The sequence below is a fragment of the Siniperca chuatsi genome, linkage group LG16 (genome assembly GCF_020085105.1).
Source record: "Siniperca chuatsi isolate FFG_IHB_CAS linkage group LG16, ASM2008510v1, whole genome shotgun sequence".
In the NCBI taxonomy this organism is placed as follows: domain Eukaryota; kingdom Metazoa; phylum Chordata; class Actinopteri; order Centrarchiformes; family Sinipercidae; genus Siniperca; species Siniperca chuatsi.
The window spans coordinates 20,347,459-20,373,414 of NC_058057.1; the positions used below are offsets into that span (position 1 = coordinate 20,347,459).

A 25,956-nucleotide genomic window follows, 5' to 3' on the forward strand; every position below is an offset into this window, starting at 1 on the left:
TGAATTTATTTTCATATATGTAGATTGGTCCTATTCATGTTTAGACACGTGTCTCCTGCTGTGCGGACTCCTCATCTCTCTCCTCTTTGCCTTCTCAAATTCAAAAAAAGATGTTGATGATAAATAAACATTAGCCACTCATGTATTCTTACTATATCAACGGGAAAAGGTTTGTTTCCCAAACCACCATATTTTCTTGACCAAAGAAAAAACATCTATTCATTCCCAGTGGAGATTGTAACCCTAACTCTGGCGGTGTTAGTGTCTTCCTCAAACGAAACAGAGAGTTGAATTCCTAAAGTGGACAGTGTAAGAGCTCCATTAGCTGAGCCACACCAGCTAATATTCATATTCATGCAGCTCGCTTCTGCTTTGATTTCTCATTTCTTTCTCCTCTGCCATTTCTTATGCAGAATAATAAACATGACTCTGCTCAGCTGTTTACATATTCAGACATATTCCTGATTCTGATATGGATATTCTTGGGATAATGAGCAGACTATTTACATTTAACTTTTCTTCACCATCTCCACTCCTCTCTTTGCTCACCCTCCTCTGTCTCCCATTTCTCCCTCCTCCTTTCTGTCACTCCCGTATCATTCTTCCTGAATTTCCTTCGCCTTTACCCTCTCTCTGCCCTCCTCCTTTCTCTCTCTCTCTCTCTCTCTCTCTCTGGGAGATGAATTGAATATGTAAGCTATTGGATGTGAATGAATAAAGCATCCCGTCTCAAACACACATCGGTGACACCTTATTAACCACATGTCAGCTGCACATGACAGCCGGAGCACACACAGCTTCCACACACATTCACAGCATACACATGTGCACATAGACACTAACGCAGCTCGTTCACACCCACACGAGCATCCACACACACACACACACACAGACACACACAAAGAGCATTTGCACATACACCCACACACGTACAAACACAAGGCTGGCATACGCAAATTTGCATACACTCACACACAAACTCTCCTCATTAGTCTATATTGTGTTAGTGACTAACATTTATCATTTAGACACAGTGAATGTGCATTTGATTGCAAAGACATTTGACAATGGAAAAGTTATTCACACTAAAAAGTAACTCATAACGCAAAATATATAACAGGGTCAAGAAAATAACTTTGGTCAGCGACAGGATCACTGAAAGATTCAAATCAACTTTATAACTGACCATAGCTAAACGCCTCTGCCTAGCAGTGAATGTTCAATGTTAGCTTAGCAACCGTAATTAGGCACAATGGCTCTGTCAAGCTTTGGATTTTTCAAAATGGTGAAGCAGTATAAGAGTGATGCTTGGTATATAAAGAGTTTGGAGGGTGGGGTCTTATTTTTTTTAAACTTATTTATATATTTATTTGCCTTTCCAAAAACACATGAGCAAAAGTGTAAGAAAAGGATTAAACAGTGTGTTTATATGCTCTAACGTCAGTTGCAAACTTTAGCATGTAAGCCTACTAGCTTACTACATACAGTAGTAACCTAGCTTTTACCTCAGAATAGTTAGCATACCATTAACTAATTATATACGTTTGTGGAGTTGGACGACATGACAGCACCCCAAAAGTGAAGCCAAAACATCGGCTGGCTGCAGTATAGGTCATAAACCCCGCCCTGCCATGTTAGTGGAAGGGACATGGTCCAAACTAAAAACTCAAAGTACACGTCAAATACATTTTTCCCAAAGATGGTTTCTGTAATTTTAGGTAGTTTAGTGATAAGCCTGCTGCTGTCTACCTCTGTCTGACATCAACGACCCATAGTTTCATAAATTACTAAAAATGTTGAGTTATCATTGTAAACTGCATTATGTGCAGTGCGAGAACGGAAGGCTTGACAGCAACAGAAACTAAGGGGGACTGGCCTTAGCAAAAATACTGAACCACCTTTGTTACTTTCCACTAAAAGCTATCTGCTAAAGCAGAGAAAAAAATCTCCAAAAATATTTTTTAAATCCTCACCTCTGACGATAAGACCCGCAAAATTAGACACCCCGGAGCCACGCTCTGACTGGGTGACGCAGCGGTACAGATCTTGATCCTGATTAGTGACTTCTTTGAGGTGGAAGGAGGCAGCGAACCGTCTGTGGTTGATGTTTTTGGTTTGAGCCACAGGAATATCTTCTCCATTTCTCCTCTGAATCAGAGAAAAACACACACAGACAGATCAGGTGATGCAGAGGCTGGTAGAGGGTTAACTGCCTTGCTCAAGGTCACAAGGCAGCACTGGACCACATACGCCCACGTGCACACACACACACACACACACACACACACACACACACACACACACACACCCCTCCCTCTACTTCACTGACAGCAGGTTTGAAGGTCATGACTACAATAGAGCCATAATGAAATCAGCGGCTATTAAACGTTTAATCATGTTAGCTTCTAGGATGTATGGCCTGGAGTCCCTCTGTGTGTGAGTGTGTGTGTGTGAGTGTGTGTGTGTGTGTGGGGATGACACTTTATTATTGGGCGTACCAGTCCTGAGGGTGGCACAGTGAGTACAATGTTTCATCTCTTTGTGTTTGTCTATTTCTACACCATCATATTGGGGAAATATATATATTTGTACTTCAACATTAGAATGCAAAAATATTCCAGATATAGCCAAGATTGAACGGCCCGCCCAGCAAAGATGAACAATAATATTTAAGGGTTGTTTCACATAAATGACAAAAAAAACATATTTTCTCACTTACCTCTAGTGGTATCTAGCCATGTCTTTTTTGAAATACTTTTTCAATACAGTATTTCTGATTCTGATGTAGATTTTGGTTATATTTGCTCAGTTTTTGAGATAGCTGTCTTTGTTATTTCTGCCTCCAAACATATAAAAAATGTTTGTGGTGCTCACAGCATTGAACAACTGTCAACTGTTTTCATGACGACTGTTTTTTGGTTGAAAGTAGTTCAAATGAAAACTGCTCACAGTGCACTTTGTGGATTATCTAGTAACGAGGTGGTGCTGTTAAATTTTGCAAACGTAACTTTTCAGTGCTGTGAAATTAACCACAAATTAAATTCTATTCACAGATATTTGAAAACATGGGCAAATAAAACTTTTAAACTTCTATTAAATAAAACTATTTTCATGGCTAGACACAACAAGAGGTGAGTAAGAAAATATGTTGTAGTAATATGGATGAACAGCCCCTTTCAAAACAGGTACATTGCATTTACACTTTATATATGTTTAGCTGTAGTTTCTTGTTCACCCCATAGCAGTAGACTGAAGCATGATTTGTATTTACGTGTGTGTACATGCATGTGTACAGCTGTACCTGTAGCCAGAGTTTATTGTTCGATGTGTCTCGTCCCGTAGCAATACACTGAAAGGTGGCGTTTTGTCCGGCGTTCACCTCCACGTCTCCGAGACGCAGGAAATGAGGGGATTTATCTGCAGAAAACAATAAAGAAAATGAGTTTACAGGAAGGTTATATGTATTTGTATTTTAAAATGTTTTTGGTTTAATTTTATTTGTCTGTTCAAAGTGGAATTGAGGTGACAGAGCCAGAGGGAGCTATGGATACAAATAGGTCGAGTTATCGCAAACACACCAAATACATTTCAGGACGTTTTCTAACCCTAAGGAATATGTTCATTATTACTGCGATTAGATTTTATTGGAGTCAGATGAAACCAAAGCACAGTACTGCATTGCCACTGGGAGGTAACATCAATGTCACATCCAGTATATATAATTCACATAGTTACCAATTCTAAATGACCATGCTAAAATATGAGATACTGTAAGCCTTTTAGACCCTGAAGATGCAGTTCAGCTATGACATTTTTATTCTGGGGAGGTGATTGCAATCATAGATAGCAGCTACTATGGTGAATGAAAACACACACACGCACACACACACAAACTTGTGTGTCCAGAAATGCAGCTGTGAGAATGAATGCTTCCACTGTGGAGACTAAGTACTAATTCCTTTTCAACTACTTGCTCCTTCCTATTAGGAGTCCTGCTCCTGTGCCTTTAAAAGACTGGGGCTCTTCTTTTTATATTTTCTCAGATTCCACTTTATCACTCACTTTATTGATAAAATGAATGTCCAGGAGACATATCGTTAACTTCTGATGGAGACAGGGACAACAGGGATGCCAAGACCTCACAAACTGTACAAGAGGACGGTGCAAGACAGTTTATTTTTATGACTTATAATCAATAGAATCTATTCCGAAGCAAAATTGTCCTTAAAGATTTCAGTGCTGCTACTAGACAGATGACCGAAAAGAAGTTATAATTGCTTCCTTTTCAGCATAGGGACCCTCCAGGAACCTGCCTATGGCTCAAGACTAACAGACCCTTCTGTTAACAGTAACAGTTTGTCGTCACAACTCTTTTTTGGCCTCTAGAAGTAAGGAAACACTCAAGCGAAGGAGAGAAGACTTGAGACGTAGCGAGAATTTAAAATGGATCGTAGTCCTCATCTCTTTCCTGTCAGTGTGAGACAAGACAACTACTGTTCACTGCTCTGTGTGTGTGTGTGCGTGTGTGTGTGTGTGTGTGTGTGTGTGTGTGTGTGCACGTGGGTTAAAGAGAGAGAGAGAAAGTGCTGAGTGGTCAGAATCTTCTCTCTCTATGATTGGCCTAATACTGTCTCATTTCCCGCTTCACTTTCTCCTATTCCCTCTTTCTGTTTCTCCCTCTCACAATCTCTCTCTCCTTTTTATTTCTCTCATTTTTCTCTACGACTTGTCTTTCTCCTCTCACTGCATCCCTCCTCTCCTGTGTCACCTTCCCACTTATCTACCCATTCAACTGCAACAGAAACCATCCCAGGTACAGTCTAATTAGTGGCCAAAGCTATCAGCGTCTATTCAGCGAACTAGGACTAATTGCTGGCATGCTAATGACTCACCGCACGGGTAGCTGAGCACCTGAATGTCGTCAATGGCGATGAAGCCGGTTTTGCTGTCCGAAACCTCTGCTTCAAATATGACCTGAGAAAAGAGAGAGAGAGAGATTTAGCTATTACTGTCTTCATTATTATCAATATTATATAGCATTTTTTTTAAATAATAAATCCTTTATTTAAACAGGTAGTCTCATTGAGATCCAGATGTCCTTTTCAAGAGAGACCTGTGAACAAGATTTCACACACAATTTACATACACAAAACAGTGGTTCCACATTAATGAAAACAATTACAAGTAGCAATAAAAATGCTTGAGAATAAAATATACAAAAGAAATGAGAGCATCGAATACTATTCTATTTTTAATTTACCCTTTGAATTTGTTTGTTGTTATATTTGTTCTGATGAGTGTACTTGCAAAGTAAGATAGTGAATTAGAATATCAAGTAATTTCTGACCCTCTATTAGCCTGGAAATGGAAAAGCTTGAGCATACAAAATGTACAAAAACAAAATACAGCAAAAGCAAAAACACTGGAAATGCCGTTCCTAGGAGAAAACTGAAACTTACATAACCTACAAATGCTCTGCTTGCACATCACAAACCCTCTATGGCACTGTTACCAAATCATCAACCCTCTTTAGTGTTATTACCAAATCAGACACTGTGCCTCTGAACTGAGTTTTAGATTAATTCTGAGTGTACTGGAAGCTACAAAGTAAGACTGTTGCCATTTAAATTAGCTGTCAAAGTGATGGATCCAATCTAAGTTGTCACAGGATAGATAGAAAGTCAGTGACAGCCACCAGTGATGCGCAATAAACTGGATAAATACAAAGCTGCCATCCTGACTGCTGCTGGATTTATACATTCTGGCCAACAAGCCAGGAAGGATATATGAGATACTTCCTGTTGGATCATAGTAATCTCCTTTGGTACACATAAAATGGCTTCCAGAGAAATGATAATAATGAAATCAAACGCGGTAAGGTAGAGAATGAAGGTTTAGAGCCTGTCTATTTGTTTTTCTTTCCCATCCCATCCCTCTCTGTCTTGTCCCTACTTTCATTTCATTCTTCTCAACTTCTTTTGCAACGTCTACATCTGCTTCTTTTCTTGATATGACCACATTGTAAAACAAGTGTGACTTGAAAATTTGTGAAAATTACAAAAATAACGTGTTTTTTTGCCACGCTAGCGTTGTTAGCGCTAACATTACCTATACATTACATACACACCTATACTAAACACCAGCATGTTAACATTGTAATTCTGAACATGTTAGCATGCTGGCATTAGCATTTAACTCAAAGCACCACTGTCCCCAAGTAGAGCCTCACTGAGCCTCTAGCGTGGCTGCAGACTCTTAGTCTTGTTTACTTCAATTTCTGGTTGAGAAACTGGTATGAACACATGTTACTCAGCAGACTATGAGTTCATTTATCTGTATTTCAACACACAAAAATGGAATAACGAGTCAGTTTTTTTTAAATCAAATAAATAGAAAAAACATGAGAAAAGTTGTTGTTTATATTGCCAACCTGTTTCTCTAAATTCTATATTTCGAGTAGAGTGCTAATACTGCATTCAACAGGTGCTTCCATTTACCACCATCTCAGTTCATCAACTCGTGATCTCATTTATCTCTCTTCCCTCCCTCCTCCTTGTCCATACATTAGCTCTCTAACTCCCTCCACTCTTTATTTCTTCCATCACCATCCCTCTTTCTAACAATTTCTGTCTCTCACTTGCCGTCTCTGTTTTCTAACAGTGTTTACTCAGAGAGGAGCACTGTAATGAACAGAGGAGAGGAGGGAGGAGAGGAGGTCGCTATCAAAAAGAGAGACAGAGGGAGAAAAAGAGTGAGGGGGTGAGCAGTTGTTGTCATTCATCACCTGTAAGAGGAAATCTGCCATGAACTGTTTACCCATAGCTTATCATCCCCTGCTTGTCACACTCTCCCCCTCTCTGTCTCCCTCCCCTACCAATCTATCTTGTCTCTCTCTCCTATCATCTTTCACTCTTAGCTCACTGAGGAGCACAGCAGAAAGACATCGGTTGACTTTTAATACCGTCATCTGTGTCTGCCTGAAGACTGGCTTGCCTGTCTGCCTGCCTCCCCAGTCTGCTGATCGTTGTTTGTTATTATAACCACGTTTGTTTTGGTAGCCATAACTGACATGACCTAATGACTTCTTCTCCTTTGTGTGCACAAGTACGTGTGCAAATGTATAAAAGTTATCTTTCTGAAAAGTCCAGTTTTTGTAGAAAGTATTAACTTCATTATTAAGACAATATTCAGAGACTTAAATCTTTAAATCATTATGATCTGAATGTCAGATTTGAATTTGTTTTTGTTGTTGCTTTCAAATCTCAAGCCAAGTCCCTTGGCAGTGAAGTCATGTTTCACAGCAGTCAAGTTTCATTTTTGTCTCAAGTCTATTGCTCTGTTAATGATCATGTATTTCAGAAAGTGGATTTGAAATGCCTAGGGTCACTGCGGCCTGGATGCAACTAATTGCTCATTTTGTTTCCTTGTAGAATTCAATTATCAACCGTAAGACCCTTTGCATTCTGTAATCCATGGATCCGATGGTGGTCGTCTCTGAGGAGACAGTATTTTGATCATGCAGGTGTCAAGCACTCACTGACTGACTGGTGTCATCAGTGTGAGGCAGGATTACTGATAGCTTGGGTTTATAAGTTCTCACATGGGCAAAGCAACTCTGAAACGCTGAAGGCTGAGGACTGACATATCATCACTCCAGAGCAGGGTTGGACGATAGCGTACATCCTCTTATCAACCAATCGCATATATCACTTTGATGTATGCATGTATGGGCACTGAATCAAAAATGTTTGAATCAGCAGGCAAGGAGTGTTTATAGTTTGAATCCTCTCAGTCATGAGAAATGTCAGCTGGGTTTACATACCTGTACTTGTAAAAAAATGTTAAAACGGCAAAAAGCAGCACTGAGACTTCTAATACTGATGGAAAACAAAACAATGTGGCCAGTGCCACAAATCCTGAAATTCATCAGAAAATATAAACGAAGGGCTGCAAGTAATGATTATTTTAGTTAGTCAAAAATTTGTTTAAAAAACTTCCATGCCAGTTTCCCAAAGTTCAAGATAGCATCTTCAAATTACTATTTTTGTCCGACTAACAGGTATATGACAAAGAAAAACATAAAACTTAACATTAGAGAAGCTGAAACCAGCAAATTGTTGGCATTTTTGCTTAAAGAAATGACTGAAATGATTAATCAATTATCAAAATAGTTGATTAATTTTCTGTCGATAGACTAATCAATTAATTGACTAATCGTTGCAGCTCTTATAAAGTAAAAATTAGACCAAATTAATTCAACCAAATAAGGTTGCTTAACTCTATTGCAGTCTAGTGATTGTCAAGGAACTCACTCATCAACTGAAAACAATGTTTTCATTCAAAATAAAGAAGAAATAAAGACAAAACTGTAATTACAAGGTCTATCGAAATAGTGCAGCGAGGGAGTGTGTGTGCGTTTTGTGTGCGCATCAATTCTTGTGTGAGAGTGTGTGTGTGACTACATGTGTCTGCATGTGCCTAGTCTTCCCCTGGTGAAACCAATCTCATTACAACTCAAGCTAAAGTGCTAACACAGAAACATGTTCCAACATGAAAAAATACCTTCATAACCTCAAATCTAATAACCTGATTCATAGCCTGAAAAAGCTACATAAGCCTCAGCAAACCAGGATGATTATGTTCTATTAAAACATGTTGACACACAAGTTTCATGCTGGTCCTCCCATAGTCACTGAGGGCCATTTTGGCTCCAGATGGGCCATTTGGAGGATGCTTTCACACTTCACCTTACAGTAATACTATAGGGTCCCCAGGCTATGTGTGTTAACATGATCTGTGTGTGTGTGTGTGTGTGTGTGTGTGTGTGTGTGTGTGTGTGTGTGTGTGTGTGTGTATGCCTGCTAGGACATTTTGAGACAAGCTATCCCACAGCATGCACACATCTGTCAGCACCAGCCAACAAACACACACAGATCACGCTGACTGCCTGTCATAAAACAAGATAGAAGAAGAAACATACAAACACATGTGTTCAGTAGAATGCAATCCACTTCAACAGTCCTGCAATAGTTTTCTACCTCTGTGACCTCTAATCTTATACTGTTCAGGTTTTGAGAGCATGTACAACAACACTCACAACAATATCAATGTCCAGCACGGTGACACACCCCCATGCATGCAAACACATGTGCACATACATGCACACACACATTTTTTTTCAGTCTCTAGCCTAATCGTCGCCTCCTGAGCCTCTGTCGACACAAATAAATCAGCTGCCTGCCTCACAGCATGTGTTTGTATTTGTTTGTGTGTTGTGTATTCACATGAACACAAGTGGAAATAAAGAAATATGTACATGATTAAGGAATCATGCATAAACACAGCCGTTGGTGGTTATTTGAGGAGTTACCTGATATTCATTGGGCCAAAAGGTGGAAACGGCGAGTTCGGCTCTCAGCCAGTCTTTACCTGAAAGACAACATTACAGTCAACACAAGCAAATAAAATCACAAAAGTGTCAGAATAAGTTATGAAATGAGAGGTTGAGTGGTGCTCTGCGCCTGTCTTTACCAGTGTAGGACGTCACATTCCATATAGGGTTGGCCAAGGGACCCTTGTTTACCTAGAAATAACACAGAGCACAATATCAGTCACAAAATAGTTCACACAAAAATGAACCTAAAAAACATACAGTCCTTTGCATTTCCTGATGCACTCAGAGAGGCCTCCTATCCATTTCACTGAGATGTCTTTAATTACACAAACATAATAATAATGGCATAGATTATAAGACATTTAAGTCTAAATCGTGCTTGTCCCTGTCAACAAGGAGGCCAGAGGTCAAGGTCATTGAAGGGCAGTCTTAATGCTCCCCTGCTGCTCAGAACCAGGAAGTGGTAGAATCAGTAAAATGGCAATCTTCTGTTAATGTGTTTTCTAACTTCCACAAATTATAAGGAAACTCAGGACGAGGAGAGATGGACGCGAAGACAGGACAAGACAGTGTTTTGGAAACAACTAAAGTGGAGGGAAGTTAGGATCATTGCATCATAAAATGCAACCAGGTTAAATGCATCCTGAGTGTATCCCCCACACTTTGTACTTTGACAGATGTCATACAAAATAACATAATCTTACATCACAATGTAAAAACAAAGAATGATTACAAAAGTCAATATTTTATTGTTAAATCAATCGTTAATGCTTAATTAGGCAACCTTACACAAACTCTCGGTTAAGGCAAGGCAGTCAGCAGCCTCTATTGCATGCTAGCTGCATTACTTGTGGCTGTGTTTCACAAAATCCAGACCACATTTCCCATAAATCCTGTTTTGTTTTGTTTTAACCAAAGAGGCTCTGTTTACCATCTGCCATTGTGACAAACAGAAAGCTTTAACTCAGCACTTGAACTCATCCAGAGTTGATTTTGGAGTAAAAATTCAGTCCAGCTTGTGTCTCATGAAATCAATCAACCTTGCCTCACACAGTGTAAACTGCTATGTAGAGGCCAGTAAAGGCATTGAGATGGTCTTGTCTGTTTACATTATTAATGTTAATGTCTCAAAATGAACAAGGTAAGGAAAGATTGTTTACTGGGCAGGTAATACCATATAAATTGAACCAGTACAATCAGTTGCAGTCCGCAAAGACATATTAACTACTGCATCTCTATTTTATTCTGTTCTGTCGTGTTTTTTCTCATTACCTTCACTAGGACATTGAGGGTGCCAGGGCTGGAGCCGTCAGGGCTGGTGAGAAGATAGTTGAAGTCGATACAGTGTGTGTCATTCTCCTTCATGACTGGCAGCTGAAACCTGGCCTTCTCCCCAACGTCATACTGAGAGATGTCCACATACATGTAGGAACCTGGACACAGAGACAGAGACAAGGAGAGGGTCACCAAAGATATAAAAAGGCAACATCACATGTAATTCGAGGGGGATCGGGTTCACAGTGTAAATCTGACCAGAATCAAGACCCATGAATCAGCTCATTTTTGTTTGCAGCTGTTTGTGCTTGTACACCATATACCTGCTGAAATTCACTTCCTGAACAGACTAGCAATGGTGCCCTCTGAGGAGGTAGTTAGTGTGTAGACACTGTGAGTGTTATGACTGGACTTGCCAAAGAGTAGGCTGTATGCCCATTGCCTGTGTTAAATGTACCTATGTAGAATAGAACCAACTCTTTTTGCTTTTTTCATTCCCTCTGTTTTTCTAATTTTCCTGATAGAACTTCTCCCCTTGCACATTATTTAAGACTTGTCAGGTCAGTAAATTTAAGTTATCATAGTTTATCTAAATTCAAACCTTCTGTTTATACTCTGTCTATTGTATATTGCATATTCTGGTTTTGTTGTCTGTCTTGTGATGCGTGTCACTTTAAATTTCACTGTACATCCTGTGGTGTGCATGTGATGAATAAAAAAATCCTTGAATCTTAAATCTAAATCACCGCTTACCCTTTTCTGTATCTCTCTGATAGTTAGTATTACTATATATCCATGTCTGTGTGTGATGTCTCCAAAGTACGCCGAGGTATAAAGTAAGCCAATCAGGAAACCAGGACATTCTCCTGTGACAACAGTGTGCGTTTGAGTCCAGTCAATTACACTTTGAATTTGGCCTTCCCACTTTGACATAGACACTTTAAATTAGTGAGTTTCTTGTCATGGGAACAAAAACCTAAAAAGAACCTTTATTCTTTCCCTTTATGTTTGCATGTTTTTACTCACTTCTGTTTTTCTCTCCTCTCATTTCTTCTGGGCTCACAGTACAAGAATCAGTCATCAGTCCACCCCAGACACATAAAGCAAACCCCTGTTACTACTACGACTGTGTCATTTGTTTCTCCTTCGTGATTGTGGGGCTGTTTCTCAGCAAGCCAACAACAAATAAAGACAGGAAATGGGAAAGAGAAGAGAAAAGCTACTTCCTATTCCTCATTTTATGTTCTTATGAAATCACCCAATTTTCTTTCTTCTCCTCTAATCTTTTGTTCAACCTTCTCTTCTCTGTATTCCCTGTCTCCTTTCATTTCTGTATATGAACTGTGTAGCTTCCAGGTGATAATGATGGTAAATGTGTGAGTGTAAAAGCAGAGATACATATTAACAAAATTAGTGAAACTTGATCAAAATCGTGTAAAGTGGCCAGCCGCTGTAGTTTGCACAGGCTCCTTATCCACCCTGGTCAAAATTTTCCACAGCTTGCAATATATCATTGCCTGCAACTACCCAGCAGTGTCACATGATCAGCTGCATTTTTCATAGCTATCTTCTGGGCTGTGTTTTCTGGTTTACTTATTTTATTTGCATTATGTTCCTCCTTTCTTTACATAAGTCCATTCATTTTGTTATTCTAATATGATGTCACTGCTGATGAGAAAGATGAGTAAGTCAAGAATACATGTGCATCAGGTACTTTGTTATGCCTACTGCCACTGCTATACCTTGTACTATACCTTGTACCTATAGTAGCTGACAGCAGGAAATGGAGCTCGAAATAATACATAATCTGGGTGTGCTGACAGGACAGTCAGACAGCCCATCCAGATGTTTCAGTAATCAGCTCAGACCTCAACCAGATGTTGTTCCAGTGAAATATGATGAAATGTGATCCTTTCCTGCCTCATGTCTAATCTCGAAATCTCACATTAGCTCATCACAAACAGAGAGAAAGTAGCCATGATAGTTTTTTTTTCTATTTATAGAATTGAATTTAATTGAACTAGAGCTGAAAAACTGCATTGATTAATGGGTTGGTCAATCTTTGAAAATCGATCAATCATTTAAGTCATTTCTCAAGCAAAAATGCTAAACATATGTTGGTTTCAGCCTCTCAAATGTGAGGATTTACTGCTTTTCTCTATTTTATTTTGTTGTAAATTTAATATCTTTGGGTTTTAGACTGTTGTTCGGAAAACAAGCAATGTGAAGACATCACTGTGGACTGTGATGGGTATTTTTTCAGTTATTTTCTGATATTTTATAGGCTAAGTGATTAGTCGAGTCACTGAAAAAATAACTGATAGATTAATCAATAATGAAAACAATTACATTGTTAGTTGAAGCCCTAAATATAACAGAAGAGAACAGAATAGAGTAGAACAAAACAGAACAGAATAGAATAAAGCAGAACAAAATAGAGTAGAACAAAACAGAATAGAGCAGAACAAAATAGAGTAGAACAAAACAGAACAGAGCAGAACAAAATAGAGTAGAACAAAACAGAACAGAGCAGAATAGAGTAAAATAGAACAGAGTAGAACACAACAGAACACAACAGACCAAAATAGAATAGATCAGAACAAAACAAAACAGAACAGAATAGATTAGAATAGAAAATAACATAATACAATACAATGCAATATAATACAACACAATATCTGTGCTCCAGTCAAACAAACACAACACTCCATCCTAACTGGTTAATTATATTTGCGTATTTTACCATGCACAATATGTTCTATACAATGAGCTGTAGGACAATAATGATTATCACTTATTGTTTAGCTAATCTACTGTGAGAAAACACTTCTCTCTGCAGAATACTGCAGAACATAACAGGCTTTCAACTAGTGCACACAAACATGAGCGTGCATGAACACACACACACACACACACACACACACACATCAGCTTTTCAAAGCCAAACACTGTATCCTAGTTATTGGATTGGCCCTTTCTCTCTGTTGATCTCTATTCTCCTCTGTTTCTCTGTCATTACCAACCCACCATTGCCTCGACACACACAAACACACATACACTTCTATTTCAGTCATAGCAGCATTAGAAAAATCTTACTTCCTGGTTTTGAATGTCACCAACCAGACAGAAAATGAGAACGTCCAAACTGGACTATAGCCAATCAGACCAGAAACAAGACCAGACCAGTACCATTCTCTATAACCAAATTTGTAATCTAAATCCATCCAAAATGAACACACAATGGATGTCACTCCTTTTCCTTCATTTTTGGCACTGATACTAAAATGGTGACATGAGAAAAGTGCCTTTAAGATGGCTGCCAAGATGGTGTGCCAGCTAAAACTACTCCTATCAGTCAGAGACCCAAATATGTCACAACATACACAACATGGCAAAAATATAACCTTTAGCACTTCAGCTAATCATAACTCTGCCTGCTAAAATGGATTAGGTATAGGTAAAAATAACTGAATGATATTTGGTAAATAGGGCTCTCAGCAATGTCCAACATGTTATAGCGTTACCCAATGCATAGTTACTGAAATAATATTCAATAATATTCTAGAAATCATTCAAATGCTTCAATATCAGCCAAGAGAGACAGGACAATAACAACACCTAATCTGAGACAAAAATAGCATTGGAAAATATGAGTAATAAAAGACTGACAGTACATGAAACTGATACAACACCCATGCTAAGAAAGCAGACCTTGTGATGCCAAGAACATCTGACACCTAGTCTGCCAGTTTCTAAAATGGCTGATTTCTTTGAACTGCCAAAGTCTAAAATGGCCGCTATTAGAATGACGACAAAATAAAACGATGAGACTAAAAATATCCCTGTGACAGCCTTAAGACCTAGATATGTCACATAACAACAACAGCAGCAGCGTGGTAGACAGAGGACAGTATTCTTCAGCAAAACAGTAACAGCCTGCTGTTGGGATAACAGCTAAAGGGAGAGTACTTTCAGCATTTTATGGTATCAACCATATTAGGCGGGTTACAAAATAGCTGACAACCTCTTGGATTTAAAATTCCACAGTAAAAAACATGCAGCTCATCCACAATAAAGAAACAAGACTCACCATGAACTTCACTAATACTAGTCAAATATGGAACTGATTTTAATATCATTTCATTCATTTTGTCAACACTGCATGGCCCAAAACAGCTTGTGTCTCCTCAGTCTGTATACCATGTATACATATACCATTTTTCTCTCGATTAATCCATTATTTGTTTGGTCTATAAATTGCCAAAAGTGGCATCTTCAAATGTCTTGTTTTGTCCAACAAACAAAGATATTCAATTTACTACTGAATTTACTACTACTATATAAGACAAAAAATCCCTGTAAATCTTCATTTGAAAAGCTGTAATCGGGGAATTTTTGGCTCGAAAAATGATTTGAATGCTTAATCGATCATCAAAATTATTTCTGAATTTCCTAATTTAATTAAGTGATCGTTTCAAGCTCTTGTGCTCTATGATTAACTTGACATGTCTTAACAATCTAAATGCTTAACAAATAAATATAGGATTTACAATTTCACTTGAACTAAAATTAGATGGGATGTATATGTTTAAAATCCAGTCAGAGAGGTTTGATTTAATGGTAATTTTAAGGCTGTATAGTTTGTGTTGCTGTATCCATCATTATTCACTCATTAAAACATCCAGTGGACAAGGGACCAACTCTACTGCAGTTTAAATGCCTTTTTTCTCCTCCCTTATTAGATATTACACTGTGGAAAACAAGAGGAAAGAGAGAGACATAGAGCGAATGGCATGCCAAATAGGTTTAGAGTGGTACTGGCTGACAACATTATGAGTCAAGAGTATCTGCTTTAGTCCACTGAGCCACAGAGCCCCAGCCCATGAATGTTCAACTGGCACAACAAACATTGCCAGCGTAGCATCTAGACCCTGCCATGGTGGCTAGTGCCAACATCTACCCCCAGAGAGATTACATAGAATAGTTTTATCTCTATTACGAAAACTGCCAAACCATCCCTCCCCACTCAGTACTGCCTTAAGCATAAATGGTGATTAGCAACTGTGACAAATCAATGTGGGTTATAAGGAACAAAAGTATAATTGTTGGCTGAGCTATCAAATGACTCTAAAACGATTCTGCGTTAAGCCCTAAGATGACTTCTTTCTTCTGCCAATACCTTTGACAGTATATAACCCTCTGAACTACTAATCAGCAAAATATACTTACTCCCAAAGGTCTTTGAGATGCCATATACCCTTAACAACTCCCCAAAAGCAAAGGGGATAGGTGTATCTAAACTTTCAGGGGTCAAAAGCTAAAAAGGTTTAGTGCCTATGCTCTAAATCATGCCATGCCCTCAGGAAGACTGCAGCTAGCCAGACCAGAGTACTTTTAAATTACTGGTGGCTAGGATTGCCTGAGAAAACAACAATTCTAATAATAGACATTACCAATGTGTCCCTGGGCAAGGCATTTAAGCTACCAACTCAACCCTTCATCCATTCCCTATTACTTCTTCCAAATACAAAACCTAGCCAAGTGTTGTATCTGTAATCCCCTCCAGCAGCCTCGTTTTCCATCCACAGCAACACTGTCCCACACCCTGCTGGCAATATTAACACATCAAATGTCAGTTCATGCTCCCGTACCTTTAGGCAATGCTCTGAACCCCCCTTTAGCAATCAACATCTCCAAAGCATTAACCTGCCCTGCCATCCCCATGCCCCTGCTCATTCCACCAGCTTCTACAGGCGTTAATGCTATGCTAATTCCAGGCATTACCTCTGCGCTCTTGGGCAAGGTATTTAACCTCTTCAAACTGCCAACTCTGCCCTCTCTGCATAGTGACACCACTTGGTATTAATAACAGTAAATGCTAGACTTTGGCTCTGTACCACTGGGCAAGGCACCCCACCCTTGTGTCATGGCTTAAATATATGCAAGACCACATGCAAGCAAGCAAACACACACACATTTTGGGAGGAAATGTGTGTGTGTTTGTGTGAAAATCATAAAGAGCTGGTGTTGAACTGAACCTTTCTCTAAATGTCAGTGAGACTGGGTTGTCATGATGATAAGCAGGAGAGATAAATAATGGCATTACATTGTCATGGCAACAAAGTCATAATTTTCCACAACAGAGGAAGAGAGGAGTGGGGATAAGGGGAGAGGAAATAAGGGGACAGGTGAGTTAAGGAAAGCATAGGAGAGGAAAGGATCGGAGAGGAGACGAAAGGAGACGAGAGGACAGGGAAGGAGAGGAGACAAGAGGATAGGAAAGAAAAGAAAAGGAGAGAAGAAAAGAGGACAAGAAAAAAGAATGAAGATGAAAGGAGACAAGAGAAGAAAAGAGGGGAAAGAGACGAGAGAGGTGGAGATAAAATTAATGAACAAACTCGTGTTTGCATGTTTGTGGTTGTTTCATTTTAAAATAGTTCATACACCAGTCAACATTCTTACTCTGTGGTTTTAATTTTGTAAAGCCAGTTACTATCTCAACATTGCATAGCTGGTTATTGTTATAACATTTTGCTTTTAACATTGTAAAGCAGGCAACCTTCCCTGTTCCCTGCCGTTGATTAATGACCTCATATTCTGTTAATTAGACCCTCAGCCCTGAGGCAGAAAGATTTAATTTCCCCTTCATCATCATCATGGAGAAAAAAACAACTGATTAAAGAGGAGAGGAGAGGATGTCTTGGAAAAGAGCAGAGAGAGAAGAGATGGGAATGGGATATAGAAGAGAACGAGGTGTCAGTGGTGGAAGAAGTAGTCAAATCCTTTACTTTAGTAAAAGTACTGATACAACAATGTAAAAATACTCCATTATAAGTCCTGTATTCAAGCTCCTACTTACGTACACAAGTATTTTCAAAATGTACATACAAGTATCAAAAATAAAAAGTAAAAATAATAAAGTACTGATTATGCAGAAAATGGCCCCTGTGACTGATATATATTACATGCTTAGATTGTTAATACTGATGCATCGATATGTAAGACACATTTTACTGCTGTAGCTGGTCAAGGTGGAGCTAGTTTTGACTACTTTACATACAGTTCAGAAGTTTAGTCCAGTGGTTCCAAAGCTGGGGGTCAGACCCCCTACAAAGGGTCACAAAATAGATCTGGAGAGTTGTCAAATGAAAGAAGAAATGAAGTTCTGCTACACAAACTTTTACTCACAGACATCTGAACCATGACAAGTGGCCCCAACTAGACACTGCTTTTTTACAAGTGGTCACAAGCCAAAAAGCTTGGGAACCACTGGTTTAATCTTTAACATTATATTGTATTTTATAAGCTTATCATATTTTGTTCTATGAAAAATGTTAATCTGAAAAGTACCTATTAAAATTAGCTGTCAAATTAATAAAAAGTAAAATATTTTCCTCTGAAATGTAGTGGAGTAGAAGTTAAGTATAAAATGGAAATACTCAAGTAAAGTACAGGTGACTCAAAATTGTACTTGAGTAAATGTACTTAGTTACTTTCCCCCACTGTGAGGTGCTGAACTCCAGAAGTAGATGACAAAGACAGGAAGAAGGAAGTCAAGTCTCACCTTGTGGCAGGTCTGGTGAGACGTATGGCACTTCCTGGGTGTTGATGTGCGTCCAGTCAAAGTCATCATAGGGATCTTGCTGGTAATCACACTGAGAGAATCCCTCATCAAATGTACAGCTCCCTGCAAAGAAAAACACAATATGATTTAGTTCACCGCATAGCATCAATGATTATTATGACTGAATTCACTAAATGTAATTATTTTGAATGCAACATGAATTCCTCTCTGGTCTTATCCAGTAAAACTTTAGATTCTTTCCTGTATGTTGTTTTCTGTGTGTGCCTGTGTCTCAGCTCATTAACAAACCACCAGGAGTCTGAGCTCCAACAGTCATCACTCAAGGCCAGTCAGCATCACCTCTGACTCAACCATCAGGGCCTTCAGCTGATCATCTGAGCCCATCACCACAGCCTCGGGACAACCATGTGCGAGCTGGCCGCCTGTGGCCCCGCTTTAACAGGAAGTCGCTCTAATACAGAGAGATGCCACTTGTCCCTGACGGCAAGCTGAGATAATCAACTTGCAATGATATGTGGCTTGTACTGGCAATATTGCTGATAGAAATAGCATGCTGGCTACTGCTAGCTATCTGATTCATTGACCTACGAGTGATGCACGGCTTGTGTTAAGAAAATGGCTAGAAGAGATATGGCTAAGAAAAGCCACAATGCCATCTGATTCAAGTCACTGGTAGTTAGTGGTCACACAGATGTGTCCTCCTTTCCCTTCTTGACATTGGATAAAGTAGAAGTGGTGGATATGGATACAATCTTCCATATGTAGTTTTATGATAGTGATATGATATAGTACACTTACATAGTGCATATAGTACACAAATACACAAAGAAACCATTCATAGGTAAAATAAATAGATTAATTGGACTAAGCGCTGGGCAATATTGACAAACTGAAATATTGTGTTATTTTAACACAAATACTATTAATTATCAAAATAGTTGGAATTAATTAACTAATCGTTTCGGCTCTAATTAATATAACCAAACCCAAGACGATACTGAATTGTTTATCACAATATAAAAATCATAGTGGTTTATTGCCCAGCTCTAGGCTAAAGCCCAGTTCAACCATAACACAGAAACAAACAAATAGGACTGTGCATAGTTGAAAGGACATTATTTAATGACTGAACTTATTTGGCCACATTAAATTTGCCAAAATTACTTTATTTAGCCACATTCTGCCACAGGGCCTTTGTCAAAACAATGTGAAGAACAACATCATTACAATTGCACACAATAGGAAATGGCGATAATGCTGACAAGGCCAAAGTTTGGCTAAACAAGAACACAAACCACTGAGAACATTTTCATATTTTTTTCTTTCTTGCGAAATGTGCAAATTTTTAGTTACTGAACCTTTTGTTTTCTAGAGAGTGGAAGACATGAAAGAGTGGCAAACCTCAACACCAAGATACACGGATGGCATGTTTATACAATATCCACAACCACTAAGAAACCACTAAGAAAGAAGGTATATGAGAGCAAGCCACCATGAAGCACTATCAGCAACCAGTCTGCCAGCAACATAAATCTCCTAGCATTCAGTTAGCGCTACTGCTTTGCTACCTGTGTCCTAGAGCGAGCTGCGGCGGCTGTGATGGAGAGCAGAACGACAGGCCCTCAGATACCCCACTGATCTGAGCTCCCTCTACAGAGGGATACCAAGAGGTGACAGCCGCCGCCGGAGGAGAAACAAGTTAACATCAAACTAAGCGACTGTCTTCGGCTGCCGGCTGTATGGCTGGCTGTGACTCACAGCCTCAGAGATGCACTGGATCAAATTCCTCTCGGCGTCATTCTTTAAAACAGCCTCTCTTCGTGCAATTCTGTTCACTCCCATTCAATTCAATTAAGTCTTTGTCACAGCAAGTTACCTCCAGTCATAATGCGAAAAATGCTGGGACATGTAGAGGGCACAAAGCACAACAACACACATTTTTCTACTCCAAACTATTCTATTATAAACTCAACTTGGACGTACAGACTCTAATTCTACTGATGTCTAACAAATGCTGCTGTATGTGTGTGTGTGTGTTTGTAAAACTCGTGACTCCATGACTTCCTGTCTCCCACAGTGTGTGTGTGTCAGTTTACATCTTGCTGTCAGGTAGCTCTCTCTGCATGGGTTAAAAGAACAAAGTCTGGAGTAACAAACTACTATACGGTTAAACACATGCTAATTATCACATATAACATGACATGTAATGGGTGTAACAGTTTGTAAATGTGTATGTGTGCGTGTTTTAAGATGTGAAGCACCTCATTCACGTTTTGAGCTTTTCTCTGCATTCATCAAAAGTGAGGACAAGTGTAGGTATGTTTTATGTTACTAACCGTCGGTATAGAGAAAGGGTAAACTTGTGCATGTTTTGCAGCTGTGGTGGAAAATAATATCCTTTGTTAACAACAGGATAGTACATTTTCCACTTTCTTAGAACAAAAACTGAATTCCTAACTGTTGGCAAAGTGAGAGTTAAAACTGGGCAACCCAGTAGTTTCATTATGCTTTTATTATGCAATTTATTATGCATTTACATATTTGTTTGAATTACTCTGTATAATCTCTCAGTAATTATTTTAGCTTTAATGACTGTGATTAAGGTATGCAACATTTTTTATTTCTTTAGAAAGCTTCCAAATAAGGAGAGCGTGTGTGTATGTATGTGCATCTGTGTGTGTGCGACTGTGATAATATCAGGGGTAGGGGAAGGGCGTTATTATGTAAACAGAAATATTCAACAGATTTCTTCACTCTAATTGAAGATACCAATGAAGCCTGAAACCACATCTAGTACCACACTGCTCTAAGCAATCAGAATTGCATCCATGTCTGGCATGGCTTTTATAGTACTATTGGTTTACACCACACAGTATTCTACGTACATACTCCTGGTGGGTTGTGGCAGTGACCACATGCACAGCAGTACTATATGGTTCTTTGTAAGAGTAGAGCTTTGCTTCAGATTAAACTGTGTCTTTGTTCCAAAATGACTCCCAAAAGGCTCAATCATTCAAACACTTAGTGAAGATGATCTTCAAGTTTAATTAACAAGGTGGGAATATTTAAAATGCTAGCTATGATTGTTTAATTAATGTGGCCTTTGATTAGCTTGCAATTTATGATGAGACAAGGCAGTTGTCATATAATAGTATCCAATATTAAGTTTGATTGCTAATGTGCATGATAACACTGTATTATGCTAGTTCAAAAGCACTGCAGTTTACTGTGAAGCTGGTCCTCAAAGGGTGGTGGGCATTTAAAGTATCACAGAGACAGATGAGTGTTGAAAATACAAACCCACTGCAACAGTTCAAAATTCATGTCAATCTCAGTCGTATGTAAGTTATTTTGTATAAAACTGATTCCATGTAAAAACTGATGTGAAACATAATTTATTCCTTGCTCACCTAGCGTTTTGTGCTCAGTACTGCTACTGGTGGCTGGAAACTGGGACGATACTGATATATTTTTGAGTATTAGTCTAGTGTAAAGCCTATAGACATTCTGTGTTTTCTTTAAGTGATAAATTGTTAGGCCACTGTTTTGACAATGCATAAGCACTTAGCCTTGGTTTACCTGCTGCAGCGTTTGTTTGCCCTTGTTTAACCTTGCTGAAGCTACAAAATATATACAGAAGCTCTACTTAGTCTCAAAGCTTTTTTCTGGAATGTATGCTTCTGAAAGCAGTATACAGTACAGTGTACAGCAAAACTGGATTTAAACCCATCGAGTTTAAAATATGTGCTGTGGGCTTTTAACTGTGTATACACACACACACACACACACACACACACAGTGAGTTCCACTCAGCTCTGATTTAGTGCCGTGGTAGAAGAGGTATTTTGCCTTGGCTTAGCTTGTTTTAAATTCCGCTTTACTGACTGGTTTACAGTAAAAGAACATTTCTCAATCGTAAAGCATTCCTCTCTTCTTGACTGCACACCTCTGATAGACGTTCTCACTGCTTTGAGCTGCTAACATACTAAAGAAAGTAGTTGTGTGTTCGTGTATACGTGTGTGTGTGTGTCTGCTGAAAATGGGGTCTGCAGAAACCAAATATGTGTGAAACTGTCTGCACACACAAACCTCACGCTAGCTCGCCCACATTCTCAGTTAACACTTCTCTCTTTCCTAAATGTCCTGCCAAGTTAAACCAACTCACACACACACATCAACAGGCCTCTTGGGGGCAGCAGAAACAAGCTGTAAAAAGTTTATATGGCGCACTTGTTAGCAAACAGTTGCCTGCCATTCATTTGGAACCGTGTTTAAGGCAACCTTATGAATGTAAGTGCAATATTCACTGTCCTCTTAGATCTGTTTTGGTCTCCACAAAGTCTTGAGGGAAATATCTGGCTCTTTAGCAGCTAAATTAAGCCTGGGCGATAAAACGATATGAGCGATATGTACCGGCGATAGACGCTTCATCATGGAGTGAGAAAGTGAGTGCAGCGGGTGAGGAAACTGTTGTTGAAATTAGCTCAGTTAGGTGTGCAGCTAACTTAGTGGTTCTAGCTCAGGAGCTTTGGACGGCCGAGAGGAGAAGGTTTTCAGGAGCGGGTAAAGGAAAGAAACTTGAATTCAGGAGGTGTATGGTTGTATTGTTCTGTTTTTGAATGTTTTTAACTCTCAAGTCTTAAATTCTTACACATTGCACCTTTAAAAATAGGTCATTAAAAATGATCAATAATTATCGATACCAACTAAAACATTTTATTGTGATAGATTTTTCAGCTATATCGCCCAGCCCTATGCTAAATGCTCCACTGAATTCACCAGCTAGTCGCTAACTGTGTCCGTCTGGTATTTGGTGCTGGGCAGCTAGTGTACTGTGGGGCTTTTACAGCTTTTTTGCGGAAAACAGGTGTCTGCTGTGGCTGAAAACGACACGAGGGTGGTCAGAGTGAACCAAAATAGTAAAATTGAAGCAAGTAAAACCAAACCAATTTGATCTATTGTTGTTATAAAAATATCGATTATAACTGCTTTAAACATGTTCCAGAAATACAGTGTGTATTTGTGTATTTGTACTGTGTCTGTCTGTATGTTTTAATTGTATTATATTGTATAACAAATGCTTACAACAATTTTCCAACTATATGCACGAGTGTGTGTCCAGATGGGTCATTATTGCCCTCCTCCCCTCCATTCACAAGGACATAGGAAGAGAGAGAGACCAACTGCATGCTAATCACTTCCTAATCAGCTTCTGTGATTGGCTGCCTCGCTAATGAAATAATGGAGACTCATTTGCATAATAAAATAATTAGAAGGACTTGATAAAGGCTCAAGGGCAGAGAGAGGAGCCATACACACACACATACACACATAGTGACATAGGAAAGCCACAGTCTTTTCTAAAAGATTGTTGAATGGCATCAGACACAACATCTGCCACCGTCACTCAGAATCATTTTGTGGTGATTTGCATTGACCTCCACCTCCAGGAGGTAAGTCAAACAAAAGTGCTTTGACAGAAACTGTTCAGAAACATGGATGCAGACAGCCCCCAGGGGGTCGCCAGCAAAGAAGAGGACCATGTTCATTTCTCAGTTATTAGCTTAGATCAAGATTATTAGTTGGCAACACGGCATGAATGTGTAACAATTCTCAGACAAACAACTAGTTTGATTAGCTTTCCTTTTCTCCAATGTGATCTAGCCAATCTTCAGAATAGACAGTATTAAATCAGATCTAACACCTATAGTCTGCTCAGATAGAAGTCCCTGGGACATGTTTAAATCAAATGAAGGTCTGAGGTGCTTTTTTCTTTCTCTAGACAATTCCTGAAAATCTATTATGACAAAGAAACTCCATTATAAGACATGGCTGATTATCGAATATAAGAATGGTAAGTCAATACTTGTGCCCTTGTGCAAAACATTCCTCCTTGGTTGTCTCAGACAAATTTCTCAGGGAACTGACAGACGCAACTGACAAATGCTATGGTCAGATTTGCTTTCCTTTTACATTTTCCCAGTTTGCAGAGTCAGTTCTTTGTCGGACATAAAGAACTTGGACGTTGTTGGAGCCACGTTGAAAAAGACAACATGTGAAGCTGCTCTGAGTGACCTTGTTAAATTACAAGGGATTAGGGACTAGATTCAATACTAACCTTAATCACGGTTAACATTATTTTCATTATTATGAAAAGAAACAACCATGACTTATTTTAACATAGAAAGACACACAGCAAGTTTCCATCATATATGTTTTCTTCAAACTACCCAAAAGAATGGTCTACATTCAACAATGCATGCTGGGAAGTCTGTTAATATGCAGATCCTGTTTTTTTTTAAGAAACTTAATTTAATGAGTTGAATGAACTCTGTAGTACATTCATTCAACTCAACATGTAGCAAGTTAGAAGAACTCATGTTTATAAGTTCTGAAGTGGTCTGAAAATAAAACTAGCAATATTAAGTTAAATTAACTTGAAATTAATAAAAAATATATCTATGTTAAGTTAATGAGAATGTGTTGATTCCACTTAATTCCTGTATGATGATGTGCCATAGCACATCTACAGACTCAACACCCGAGTGCACTCATATTAATCTCGGGTGACTTCAACCATGTCAGTGTTTCAACAACACTGACTAATTTCACCCAGTATGTGAGCTGTCCTACTAGAGAGGAGAGGACACTGGACCTGCTGTATGCCAACGTTAAGGACGCATACAGCTCTTCCCCCCTCCCCCCTCTGGGTAGGTCAGACCACAACCTGGTTCATCTTAAACCCTGCTATGTGCCTCTGGTTAAAAGGCAGCCTGTGACCACAAGGACAGTGAGGAGATGGTCAAAGGACGCCTATGAGACACTGCAGGAATGTTTCGAAGTGACAAACTGGGATGCACTCTGTGAGCCTCATGGAGAGGACATTGACGGGCTCACTGAGTGCATCACTGGCTACATTAACTTCTGTGTGGACTGCAATGTCCCAACCAAGACGGTCCATTGTTACCCAAATAACAAACCGTGGGTAACAAAAGACATCAAGGACATTCTAAATGCCAAGAGGAGGGCCTTTACTGATGGTAATAGGGAGGAGGTGAGGGCAATCCAGGCCGACCTGAAGGTGAAAATCAGGGAGGCCAAAGAGAAGTACAGGAGGAAGCTGGAGCGGAAACTCCAGCAGAACAACATGAGGGAGGTCTGGAGCGGCATGAAGACCATCACTGGCTTCAGACCGACTGGCAGCAGAGGAGTTGAAGGCAGCTTGGACAGGGCCAACGAACTGAATCTGTTCTTTAACAGATTCGACACACCGGCTCCTGCTCATCCCCCCTCTAACTCAGCTGCTGTCGGCCCTCAATCTCCTCTGAGTACTCTGCTCCCCCTCCCCATCAGGCTAACGGCCCTCTCCAGACCGACGACTCCCCCTCCCCACCTGTAACTTCTGCTGTGTGCCTGACTGCTGACCAGGTGAGAGGACAGCTGATGAGGCTCCACTCGAACAAGGCTGCAGGCCCCGATGGCGTTAGCCCCGGGTGCTAAAAGCCTGTGCCCCCAGCTTTGTGGAGTCCTTCAACACGTCTTTAACCTGAGCCTGAGTCTTCAAAGGGTCCCCATTCTGTGGAAGACATCTTGCCTCGTTCCTGTGCCGAAGACGCCACGTCCCAGTGGCTCCAAGGACTACAGACCGGTGGCACTGACCTCCCACATAATGAAGACCCTGGAGAGACTAGTGCTGGAACAG

At 39.6% G+C, this 25,956-nt stretch overlaps 1 protein-coding gene across 24 annotated transcripts in view; it reads right to left on the bottom strand.

The window, feature by feature from the left end:
• Positions 1–25,956, bottom strand: part of ptprk (protein tyrosine phosphatase receptor type K) — a 120,783-nt gene that overhangs the window by 53,646 nt on the left and 41,181 nt on the right. For all 24 annotated transcript variants that reach the window (XM_044168611.1, XM_044168614.1, XM_044168632.1 and 21 more), the window contains 7 exons: positions 18,234–18,356; positions 10,667–10,827; positions 9,532–9,583; positions 9,371–9,429; positions 4,893–4,974; positions 3,302–3,417; positions 1,974–2,148 (listed from right to left, as the gene is read on the bottom strand). In XM_044168611.1, the coding sequence (XP_044024546.1) occupies positions 1,974–2,148; positions 3,302–3,417; positions 4,893–4,974; positions 9,371–9,429; positions 9,532–9,583; positions 10,667–10,827; positions 18,234–18,356 (768 nt within the window). The remainder of the gene's footprint in view (positions 1–1,973; positions 2,149–3,301; positions 3,418–4,892; positions 4,975–9,370; positions 9,430–9,531; positions 9,584–10,666; positions 10,828–18,233; positions 18,357–25,956) is intronic.